Genomic DNA, 12,769 nt, shown 5'->3' with positions numbered 1-12,769 from the left:
GCTCTGCAACACTTGTATCGTGGTGCATGGAAGAAATGAGGAAGACTACCTTTCCTTTTTTTGGAAGAAAACTTGCCAAGCTTTTATACTTGATGAAAGCAAATTTCTTGGTTCCTTCTTGTTTAGTTGGAAAGATACAGGGAGGTATTTCATGCTTCTTTTGCAATGTTCCAATATAAGTCAGTCAAAACCTAAGCAGTTCATCAACCAACTCAACACAACCGAACCAGTTGTCATCGGTAATTTTTCTATTTGTCCGAGCATAAGGTACAACTAATAATAAGCGACGGTACGCTGCATGTCCTTGGATTGGGTTGATTCCACTTTCCACTGTATACACAAGCATTCAGCAAAAGGTGCCTCTTTCTATCACACAAACATTGTATTTTTAGGCCGTACTTGTTAGGTTTGTGCTTCGTGTACAAACAGGAAGTACAGCACCCACGGAATCCAACCAAGCATTTCATCCACAGTTAAATATTCCGAAGGAGGGTAGTCTGACAGTTTTTAATGAAACTCTGAAATAATTCAGAAATGTGGGAAGTTCGGTCTCCATTTTTCTTTTTTACTTCCCTCTCTGCAGCATCATCAAACCGTAAAACAATTCAAAGAAAAAGAAAGCGCTCCAGAGACACTGAGGCTCTAAACATGTCCCTACCTACACCATCTGCTTTCCATAGCCCTTTCAAATCTTCATGCCCTGACTTAAAAATTCCAGACAGATACAGCAAACCCATCAAAGCTTTTATCTCAAGAAGGTCGGTATACTTGATAAACGAAGCTGTACCACCATAGCTCGAGCACTGCTCTCTTATTTTGGCATTTGTATGATTGACAATTTTATTCAGTATGTCCTCATCAAAATGCAATTGCCAAAAACCTACAGGTCATTAGACTGAACTGTCTTTGCTACCCCTCTGAGCTTTACCTTGATTACATTATGCTGCCTAGTTTTCGAGCTGCAGGAAGGCAGGGTGCTCCATTTGAAACTATTTTTACCTTTATACCTTTGGCTGATCTTATTTTTGTCATAGGACATAACTCTGATCCAGAATCCCTTCTTCGGCCTGTTTGGGGCATAAACGAGGAGTTCGTTGTTCTGGAAGATCTTCACTATCTTCACTTTGGCGAAAATTACTGGGTCCTGGAAGTAACTGTGAAACCTCACCAGCAACTTCACCCTGTATTTCTTGTTCACTCAGAATCATATTCACTAAACACACTTTCACCATCACTAGGATCGTCTAAGTCTTCATCATTAAGCCACTCACTATTCTGCTGATCACTCATTGCACATACATTCAGTTTAACATCCAATTAGAAAATGAATAAACAAGTATGTTAACACTATCCTCCACTATTTCTCCAGCTCAAATCACAACTTGCTGAGACCGAATTCTGTTAGTAACTGATAAAGGAAACAATCAAAGAGGAATACCTGCCGCCACAACAATGCAGAAGTAAAGTGGAGAAAAATATAACACCATGAAAGTCTATTGGGTCATTGTTGACCCGACAATAGTAGTTGAGGGTTAAACACACATGCACGGAATGCGTTCGGCAAAGGTTGTAAACAAATGTCACCATCTCTTAATATTTTCATTAACTATCTTTTAATAGTGAGTCTCCTATGTGCTGTATCTTACAAAACTTAAATTCTTCATATCATGAGGAAACAGAAAAAGAATTTTAAAACAACACTTCGAATTACACTCCCACCTAGCTCGATAGCTGCAGTTGCTTAAGTGCGGCCAGTATCCATTATTCGGGAGATAGTGGGCTTGAACCCCACTGTCTGAAGCCCTGAAGATGGTTTTCCATGGTTTCCGATTTTCACACCAGGCAAAACCCTAATTAAGGCCATGGCCGCTTCCTTCCCATTCCTAGCCCTTTCCTGTCCCATCGTCACTGTAAGACCTAAAAAAAGAAATACACTCCTCATTCATGATACAGCTACCCATAGCAGCATGTCGTCGTAATGGAATTTCTGTTTAAGAGTATATTTCCTATTAACACAAGAGCGCACAATTTCTTTGAGGCAGCTGGTGAACTCTACAGTCCGTTGCATTAAGGTAAATAAGTTCTTAATGTTATTGCTTGTAATGGATTACCATTGCTTATTTCACCATTTTATTTGTTGAAGACTCTTTAGTGTCTCAGAGTTTGTATAGAACCAGGTATAATGGATTCCTGGAGTAATGCTGCTTCCTTCAAAATTTCAGCCAACGACATTACATCTGTATGTTCGTGAAGATGGAAAATGTCGTGCAATTCTTATAAAGATACAAACTAGGGTTGGACTGGAGGGTCGTTTGCTCCCAGAATCAGCACATTTGCCTCTTACAAGTTACATTTAATTCACATTTACACAGGATAAAATACGTTACACCTATGGCGAAGTTTTAACCCATCGAATTTGTGAAATCCATAATAATCAGTCCCATTTCCATACTGCCATAATAGTGCGAAAAATCCATAGAAACTATGGAAAATCCACAGTAGTTGGCATCTCTGTACAAGCACAAAACATGATCTAGTATCTTACCTTGATTAGATTCTTCATATAGTTCTCATGATAATCTGGACATGCAGCACCACAATATACCCTGTCATATTGCCGCACATCAGAACCAAGTTTTAGACAATTGCCTGCAATATAAAAAGAACAAAACGTAAGACAAGTAATAAACTCTGAAGCTAATCCAAAATTTAAAAACTATAAATGATAATTTACACCAGTCGAGAGTCTTACATACATACATACATACATACATACATACATACAAGCTACTCTCATTACGGACTGTTACGCTGTTAAATGTTCATTCTGCAAGTACCTGAACAAATTTAGCATGTCTATGACCTTTGTATTCAAAACCTCTTCTGCTTCCATACTTCTTAGCTTGGAATTAAAAAAGTACTAGTTCTAGGAAGCACCTCCTATGAAGAAGCTACATAGATTTACAAGATTTTATTTGTTTGTCAAATAGAAATGATCTGCAAGTAGTGAGAAGTATTTTACCATTTGTACCACAAACTAGAGAGAGAAGTCGAAGTTATATTTATTGGTCAAATTTGATAACATACTGCATGAAACTACAAGTGTTTGCAGAGCTGAGTGTTGCAAATGAATAGAGAAATTATTCAGGAAACTTACGAAAATAAATGTTCAGGGCACGTGAAACTTCACAGTAAGAATTAAAAAAAAACAAAAAAAAACAGGATTATAGCATAAGCTCAACACACAATGTCATAATGACATAGCTCGATTACAAACAATAAAAGGCACAACAATCTATAATAAAAAATGAATATTTGCTGTCTAGATGATATCCTACTAGCTTGCTTAGTAAGGAAATTGGTGCACAAATTAACTCTATATCCAGCATTTGTCTGGTGTGAAAATGGGGAAAACATGGTAAACCATCTTCAGGGATGCCAACAATGGGATTCGAACTCACTATCTCCCGAATGTAAGCTGACAGCTATGTGACCCAAACCGTGCAGCCACTTGCTCGGCGTGCGACAGCCAAATAACTCTTAATCCGTTGAAGGTATTCATGTGTTTTCACATACTCAAATGGTAGTAAGAGGCTCATAAAAAGCTGTAATACGTTTTCCCCACGAGATGATTAATAACCAAGATATCGATACCAACTTATTTAATGGAAATAATACTAATTAATATAACCTTAAAAGTTCAAATTATTACAACTTCAGACATATTTTCCAAATCAGCTGTTACTTTTTAAAATAGTGCTGATGTTTTAACATGCAATTTGGACAAGCCATATCCCACAGCAACTGAAAGCGGATATTTATTCTCGTCCTTGTGTGTGTTTTCTCTTTTGTTCCCTATTCGGTGTAGGACATAGGTGCATTTTCCATGCTTCCAATGTTTCCAGCATAAACTCATTATCTGAGACATGCATGCATTTTTACTTTTCAATGTGCTTTACATCGCACCGACACAGGTTGGTCTTATGGCGACAAGTAGGAAAGGGCTAGGGGGGTGGGAAGGAAGCGGTTATGACCTTAATTAAAGTACAGCCTGGTGCGAAGAGGGGGAACGACAGAAAACCATCTTCAGAGCTGCCGACAGTGGGGTATGAACCTACTATCTACCAAATGCAAGCTAACAGCTGCACTACCCTAACTGCACGGCCAACTCGCTCCATCCATGTAATTTAAGTATTACATATAAGCCATTATATTTTCTAGACAGAAGACATCTCGAGTGAGTACAGCAATACTGACTTTGGCATTGTGTATCAAAGGCCAATGCATGCTCATTTGTGGGAGCTTCCAAGTTTTCACTTAAGCCCTGTGATTTCATGCACACGCACAGCCATTTCTGCTTCCTTCACTCCTTTTAACCTGTTCTTTAAACACAGACCAAAAGGGGTTAATGCAGCTCTGGTCAGCAAGATTCAACCGGCAGTTCCTAGATTCCAATGTCGGCATCCTTCGAGATGGTTGTCCATAGTTCCCCCATTTATATAGCAGGCAAAAACCAAGACTGGGTCTTAGTAAAAGCTATGGCCGCTATCTACCAAACCGTATCCCAACATTGATGGAGCCCTACCTGTGTTAGTGTGACAAACAGCAAAAGAAGAAAATCACAAAGGAGAGTTTGGCGAGGGACTAAGTATGCAAATTACTGCATTTATTAGTTTATTGTAAATTTCAAGGCATTCAGATGGATACTGGACAGTTGTTTGAAGTGTGCATTATAGACAAATGTATTAAGAAACCATTTTTCGTAAATGGGTGGTCAGGAGAAAAGTGATATTGTAGAGAACAGCAGGTTCTGCCAGTCACTGCCTGATTAAAAAACAAATATATTTGTTCATTTAGCAAGTGTCAGTACAAGATTTAACAGACCACCCCATCCTGCCACCCTGCAACTTCAACACTGTGTTCATTTCAGCCTCTCATAAAGCATATGTATCTCTGGACTCAAGCTAGTGGCAGCAACATGTGATGAACTACATCACATTGCATCACGAAGTTCACCTGCAGCATGCTGGACAATTACTAGCAATCTTGTGGTGTAGTGGCTTAAGAAGTGAACTTCATAGTCTCTGTACTCTATGTTAGGAGTCGCCCCACTCCCAGCTATAAATGCCTCTGTTCTCTGTGTTAGAAGTGACTGAACATACACCTGTAAACATGTCTGTGCTCACTGCCACATTTTGCATGTTTGGTCTCAGCGCAAAGGTAAGGCGCTCTGTCCCTGTGGGAAAAGTACTTCTAAGTCTTGTCTTAAGTCTCCGATTTGGTTTGTAATAATAATAATAATAATAATAATAATAATAATAATAATAATAATAATAATAATAATAATAATAATAATAATATTATTATTTGCTTTACATCTCACTAACTACTTCGGAGATGCCGGAATGCTAGAATTTAGTGCTGCAGGAGTTCTTTTACGTACCAGTAAATCTACCGACACGAGGTTGACGTATTTGAGCAAATTCAAATACCACCGGACTGAGCCAGGATCAAACCTGCCACAGAGTGAGAAGGCCAGCGCTTCAACAGTCTCAGCCACTCAGCCCGGCAATTTGGTTTGTAATGGCATGGAGGCCAAATTTCATGAACGAAAAACAAAGTCTATTATTGGACACCAAAATAATGAGGGCAGATCAAAAAATAACGCACATCTTTTTACAAAATGTTTTAAAGAATTGTATGAATAAACAAAATATGACCGGGCGAGTTGGCCGTGCGTGTAGTGGCGCGCGGCTATGAGCTTGCATCCGGGAGATAGCAGGTTCGAATCCCACTATCGGCAGCCCTGAAAATGGTTTTCCGTGGTTTCCCATTTTCACACCAGGCAAATGCTGGGGCTGTACCTTAATTAAGGCCACGGCCGCTTCCTTCCAACTCCTAGGCCTTTCCTATCCCATCGTCGCCATAAGACCTATCTGTGTCGGTGCGACGTAAAGCCCCTAGCAAAAAAAAAAAAAAAAAAGAAAAAAGAAAATATGAAACAAAAACCCACATATTTTAATAATTTTCCAACATATGAAACTAGTTTCTAGAGACATTCTTCCCATCATGACACCCAGTTGAATATGCCTCATTACAGAACTCTGTTCCCTGGTCGTTCTGCCCTTCGGACAAGTCATTGTGCAGCCAGTGCATGATGACTTAGCAAAATTCCACTATATCGTGCACAATATTGTATGCTGTGCCATATGAAATGTTAAACTGTTGTGTTAATGTTCCCAAAAGCATCCGTCTAATGCCTTTGACAGTGGATGGTGCTGAAACAGTCATAGGTCGGCCGATGTGCGGATAATCAGTGCGGTTCTGTCAGCCCTCTTCAAAGAATCTGCACCATTTGAAGATGTTATTACAATTCAGGCAATCAGCAACATACATTGCGAACATTTATCTGCGAATTTCACTAGGCACATTTCTTCTCATCCACGAGATGCACTACACCACACTGCTCATTGCATGTGTATGATGCTAGCACACACACTATTTTTGTTCACTAGTTACCGCTCACCCCACCAGGGTAGCACCGGATCGAACCATTAGTGCCTGTAGCAAAAGATTCAAACTTACTATCTGCCAGGTTTGGACATCCAGACCCAAATATTTTTCATTATAAAAATTCTTTGTGTATTACTTTCTGATTTGACCTAATGTTTAACTGATGTGATGGTCACATCTCTGGGTAAAACTTCTTTAAGGAACTCAAGTTTGATGATGATGTTTTATGGGGCCTAACATCGAAGGTCATTGGCCCAAAACTCAAGTTTTATGGGCCTATACTTCTGTCTTGTTGAATGCCCGATTGTCAAAGTGGGTCTCAGGGCCTTGCAACCTAATTGGACATGCAGGCTTAGCTTTCAGAAACAATCTATGGAAACTTAAGATGGGCATGCAGGATTTTGTTACAGTTTTCCTTTACTCTTCAAGGCCTAATGAACTTGGAAACTTTGTGGGGCATGCTTAATTCTGTCACGTTGAACACTGCATTCATTCTTCAAGGCCTGTTAAACTTCTTTAGCACAATTTTTCCTCGCTGTGAACATTGCATTGTTTTTCATATGAAAGGCAATCCAATGGACTGCTATGTTAAGTCATTAAAATTTGGACTAGATATACCTCATTGTAGTGACTGAAGTCACTTTTCACTAATAGAAATCTCTCACTTTATAGAACAATGTTAATGTTTAAATAGTAGTGAAATGCTTCCAACGGGTGACAAACACTAATCCTAGTCAACTGCAGAAGCAAATGTGAATGTAAATTTTCTAAATTTTATTACTGCTTTTCTCTCAATTATGAAATTGTGTTCTTTCCAGGGAGTCTTGTTAGTAGTAAGAATTGTAAAAAATCTTTTATTGCATTTAGCAACTTCAATCAATCAATAATCTACATTTACGGCTGTCAACCAGGTGGGAGATTCCCAACTGTTTATCTAGCCTTTTCTTAAAAGTTTTCAAAGAACTTGCAAAACTTATTGATCATTTCCCGTGATAATTCCAATTCCTTATTCCCCAACTTATAAATTAATATTTGCCCCAGTTTTCCTTCTTTAATTCCAACTTTATATTACAATCTTTCTTACTTTTAAAAGCTCCACTAAAGCTAGGTCATTCCACACAATTTCTCCACTGACAGCTTGGAACATACTGATTAGTCGGGCATCAAGTCTGATTACAATGACCTGCGAATTCAAACTTTCCAGTCATTGCATGAAGTTTACATAGTGATCTTTTATATTTCAGGCATGCTGATTCTGGAACTGAAGTCAGTTTTCCCCTATCACATCAGGTTTTTGTGCAAATTCAAAATGAAAATTTGATAAATATGCAGCACGCGCATATGCAAGATTACTATTATCACATGTAAGGAATGATTCTTATTATTTTCACCCATCTGAACACTCTTATCTTACACTGGTATACTTATGAACATAAAATAAAGATATGTAGTGTATTGTGTTAACAGATCTGTAGAAAAACACAGCCAAATGGACAAACATTTACCACGCATCAAGCCTCATAACGTACTGAGAATGGTAAATCTACGGTTTCAATTTTATAATGGCCTACCTTAGTATAAGAAACGTCTTCACCTTGCTTTTCGTGTGTGAGTAGTAGTTGGACCTTCTCTCTTTAGTAACCAGCAGTAATCTGCCAGCATATTTTCGTTCCATTTCCCTTGACATCTGTGTTCCATTTCCTGTAGATCCAGATGGAACCTTTCTCCTTGCTCTTCGCTCAGCATTCCTAGGTTCTCAGGGAAGTAGTCCAGATGAGAATGTAACATGTGCACTTTCAAACTCAGTTTGCAGCCTAAATCTTGGAAAGAAACAAGCAATCTATCCACCCTTTGTTTGCAATCTAAATCATTTGTGTTTCCAAGAAAGTTTTTTGACCACATTTTGGAATGCTGTCCATGCCGATCGCTCTGCAGTGCACATAACGTCTTCAAAATTAGCATCAGAAAGAAGTTTTCTTATATATGGATCTGTGAAAATACCCTCCTTGATTTTGGAATTACTGATGACTGGAAATCGATGACACAGGTACTGAAAGCATTCACCTTCATTGTTTAGGGCCTTACGAATTGCTTCATAAGCTCTAGTTTGATATGAAGAAGGGGCAACAGCATTTTCTCCTTGTGAACAAGAGTTTCTTGTTTTATGCTTTTCGACTCTACAATCCATTGTCTACGTGGCCATTATTTTTGAGTCCGGTGATGTAACCTTGCTCGACTGTCCCACTCACACAGAAAGCAGGGGTGCTTTGTGTAACCTCCTTGTAAACCTAACAGAATACCTTTCACTTTGAAATCACCACACACTTGCCACTTGTGTTCCTGGTACTTCAGTTTACACAACAGCATTTCAAGATTTCCATATGTTTCTCGCATAATAACTGAATGAGCAACAGGAATGGATGCAACTTTGTTTTCATTGTGAAGGAGGACGCACTTCAAACTAAGCTTGGAGGCATCGATGAAAAGTCTCCAGTCAATAGGGTCATACTGCGGTGCTCCTAGTTTTAAGATAACCTCCAGAATGTTGTTGCTGTAAACAAAGGCTCCTTCTTCAGAAAAGAAGGGTGAAATTCTTGTTTGTGATGTCTGTACCAATAGTACGTCATACCTGGTGCCAACATGTTCCTTTCAAAAAGTCTAGACCCGAGTATTTCGACAGATTCCTTTGCAAGGCCAAGATCTTGAACGAAGTTATTTAATGCATTTTGCTCAAACAGTTTCTGTTCTTTTTCAACACACTCGGGGAAGAAATCACAGTCAGAGTTAGTGCCCACCATTTCTGTGTCAGATTCAGAAGAGGGACAATCCTGTAAATGTTCTGGACGCTGTGGTACTGGTGTACTGCGGCCATGAGGAACTGGTAAAATTGCAGATCGAATATTGCTTGGATACACAATGTTACCTTTGTTGCTGCTGTTAAATCCCTTCACATTCACAGAACAAAAGTAGCAGCGAGTACTGTGGTCTGGGGGTTCTCGCCACACCACTGGAATACTGAATGGCAATGCAGTTCGTTTACTGTTCACCCTTTGAACTAACTGCTCTATACAACTTCTACAAGCCTTAAGTGGTGCCCACAGTTTGTCCTGGTCTCCCAAGTTTCAAGCCAAAGTAGGCATAGTAGGCCTTTCTAACGAACTTGGTTATATTGCGCTGCTGTCTCATCAGCATGTTGATAGATGTAAGTTCAATAAAAATATTAACACACTACGCCACTCACATATAGAATGCTTATGAAGACAAAAATCTCTTCACTAGCAAGCAAAACACAACTCAGACTGTCACGGACGAAGCACAACGAGAAAATGACGCCACTCAGCCAAAACCGTGCATTGCCGGCTATGTTGTATATAGTTGCTGGCTCTACACTCTGAGCGTGATAATACAGGACTACAAGATGGCTGGAGGACGTCGAATTAACAAAATAATAAAATTAATTAATAAAAGATTATGGAAATCTAAAATAAAGCAACACTCTGCCTAACAACTTAAGAAGTGCATTAGTGCATGTGATGAAATAAACGTATGACAGGATTTTTGAGAAAAAGTTATGTGATTGGGAAAAATTAACATCGGATCCTGATTCACGATGCAGAAGTCATCCTAAATAGCAATACAGGATCACAGAAATGAAACCATCGCAGAACAGTGTTATTATTATTATTATTATTATTATTATTATTATTATTATTATTATTATATGCTTGTTTAAAGGGGAATGTGGAATGGAATGAAATAAAATAAGTAAAATTTTAAAATGTATGTACTGACTGCAAGTTAAAACGAATGATGATTAAAATAATCAATGGATCTAATTCAAAATATAGATTACATTAGAATAAGGCATTTTCTTTAAGTGCAGTCATATATATTATTCAAACTAAAACAGAGTCAACACAGTTAACAAAATAAAAACTAATAGAAAATACACTTTATACACAATAAAACAGGCCACTATACCTCATTAAAAGGATGACTAAGTCTGCTAACTGTTCATCATTCAAAGATATAAACTTCATTGTTTTCCACATTGAACTGAGATTACAGAGATTAGTTTTAATAAGGTTCAACCTTTTCAATACAAATTACAAGTTGTGTAAGATGTTATCAACAACAACTGGTACCACTCTTGAATAAATGTTGTAGATAACATCTTATACAACTTGTAATTTGCACTGAAAAGGTTGAACCTTACTAAAACTTATCTCTGTAACTGCTCATCATCTCGTAAGATGAAGGAGATGAAACCCGGAAGCTTTAAACTACAGCGCAGATCGGCCAGGTCCACGAACTCCATAAAGGATGTGTACTACGGTAAGATGACCACCGTTAAATACACACAGTAGAGGGGGGGGGGGGGGGGGGGGCCTTCACCCTTCAGTAAGTGGGAGTGCATTGCTATACTGTGGCCGATCCAAAGACACACAGTAATACCACTGCTTCCCTCCAAGAAGCCCAAAGGGAAGTCTGCCATACCTTCATAGTTCCTTTTATTGCTCTCAGCTTATTTGGAAGAGGGGTAGCCTGCCACTCCATCTCCCAATGGGACATAACCAAATGTCTGAGCTGAGAATAAATATCACTACCTGAAACCTTCTAAGGCAATGGGGGCAATATGATAGCCTCCTTCACAGCCCTACCGACTAACGAGTTTCCCTCTACACTCGTATGATTTGGGAGCCACATGAACAAGATTCTGGTGCTAGCATCCCTAAACCCAGTCAACACGTCCTGGACCCACTGCATCAGAGGGTGCCGAGGGAAACATATATCAATAGAATGTAGCGAGCTCAAGGAGTTGGTCCTCAGCAGAAAGTGCCGGCGTTCAATGGACAGTGCGTACTGCAGAGGTTCATTTAATTAAGTTGCAGAGTTGTGGCTTTTCCTTTCCTTCCCTTTCCTGAGTACACAATCCAAGCTTTTGGCAGAGGAAAAAGAAACCCGTTATTGTCAACAATGAATCCACAGCCTACTTTCACTTATGCCCTTGAATCGTGTGTAAACGACTACTGAAACTGGATGCCGACTAACAACGGATAGGAAGAGTCTCCAATAAGGGGTCCGTGATCTCTTTTGGACCGGTGTGCAGATCCAGGATTATTCCATGTCGTCATATTATCCACAGAACCTTACTTGGTCATCTGACAAGACAAGGAACTGAAGGTACATCAAACTACCTGTGATTGCTGTCCAAGCGTATACCAACCGGCCGCAGATGAGCAACTCTTTATTAACATCACATTCAGTGTCTTCCCATGACTTTTGACCACTCTGTGTGAAACTCAATATATGAGATGGTGTTGAACAAGTGGACACTTTAATTTGAGAATTGATTATATCTCTGTCGTTCAGATTCCATGTAAAACTGGGGATCCCATTGCTACAATCACAATCGGTCACATAAAACTACATAGTTGTGATAATTTCCAATGGAGGTGCCAAGGAACTGAAGTTCCTGACCTCTGGCATATGAGATAGGAGCAGATTGTCCTAAGGTACTGAGCCCGTTGGTGGAGAATCTCATAAGAGTGAAATGTACAATACAAATCAGGAAACAGATTTAGATAAAATAGTAGTTATGACTACCTGACATCCTAACACTTGACTGTTCTAGCAATAAACGGTCAGTTTTTTAGTAAGAAATCACTACCAAGATTCTATAACAAGATAAGTATATTGCGAGAGGTAAGTTACCTAAGATCTTAAGTAAAGAGAGAAAAAGGGAAGGTGGAGTTAGGAGGGTAAGAAAACATTAACATAGCATCAAAGGAAGGTGACATTTTATTAATTACCAACAATCATACAGCATACCACAATAAATTTTACATCGTTTGGAGGCAGAAGTAAGGAGAACATAAAATGTACACTAGCAGAAGCATGAAAGGCCTTTCTTAAGAAAAGAAATGTTCTCACTTCAAACACTGATATAGGAATTAGAAAGATGTTTTTGAGACTTTTGTCCAGAGTGTGACATTATATATAGAAGTGAAAAATGGACAATCACTAGCTCAGAAAGAAAGAACAGAGGTTTTAGAAATGTGGTGTTACAGAAGTATGTTGAATGGGTGCACTGAATCATGAATGAAGTGATCCTGAAATAAATTGGTGAGAGAACGATTTGGCAAAATTTGACCAGAAGAAGAAATAGAATGACAGGACACATTTTAAGACACCCAGGACTTTTTCAGTTTGTGTAGGCAGTAAGAACAGTAGGGGTAGACCAAGGGATAAATAT

At 38.9% G+C, this 12,769-nt stretch overlaps 1 protein-coding gene across 2 annotated transcripts in view; it reads right to left on the bottom strand.

The window, feature by feature from the left end:
* Positions 1-12,769, bottom strand: part of LOC136863164 (protein-L-isoaspartate O-methyltransferase domain-containing protein 1) — a 101,433-nt gene that overhangs the window by 32,455 nt on the left and 56,209 nt on the right. For both annotated transcript variants that reach the window (XM_067139517.2, XM_067139518.2), the window contains exon 4: positions 2,546-2,649. In XM_067139517.2, coding sequence (XP_066995618.2) covers positions 2,546-2,649 — 104 coding nt within the window. The remainder of the gene's footprint in view (positions 1-2,545; positions 2,650-12,769) is intronic.

This window comes from Anabrus simplex, chromosome 2 (assembly GCF_040414725.1).
Source record: "Anabrus simplex isolate iqAnaSimp1 chromosome 2, ASM4041472v1, whole genome shotgun sequence".
In the NCBI taxonomy this organism is placed as follows: Eukaryota; Metazoa; Arthropoda; class Insecta; order Orthoptera; family Tettigoniidae; genus Anabrus; species Anabrus simplex.
The sequence above is the reverse complement of the archived record's forward strand: the minus strand, read 5'-3'. Positions and strand labels throughout refer to the sequence as shown.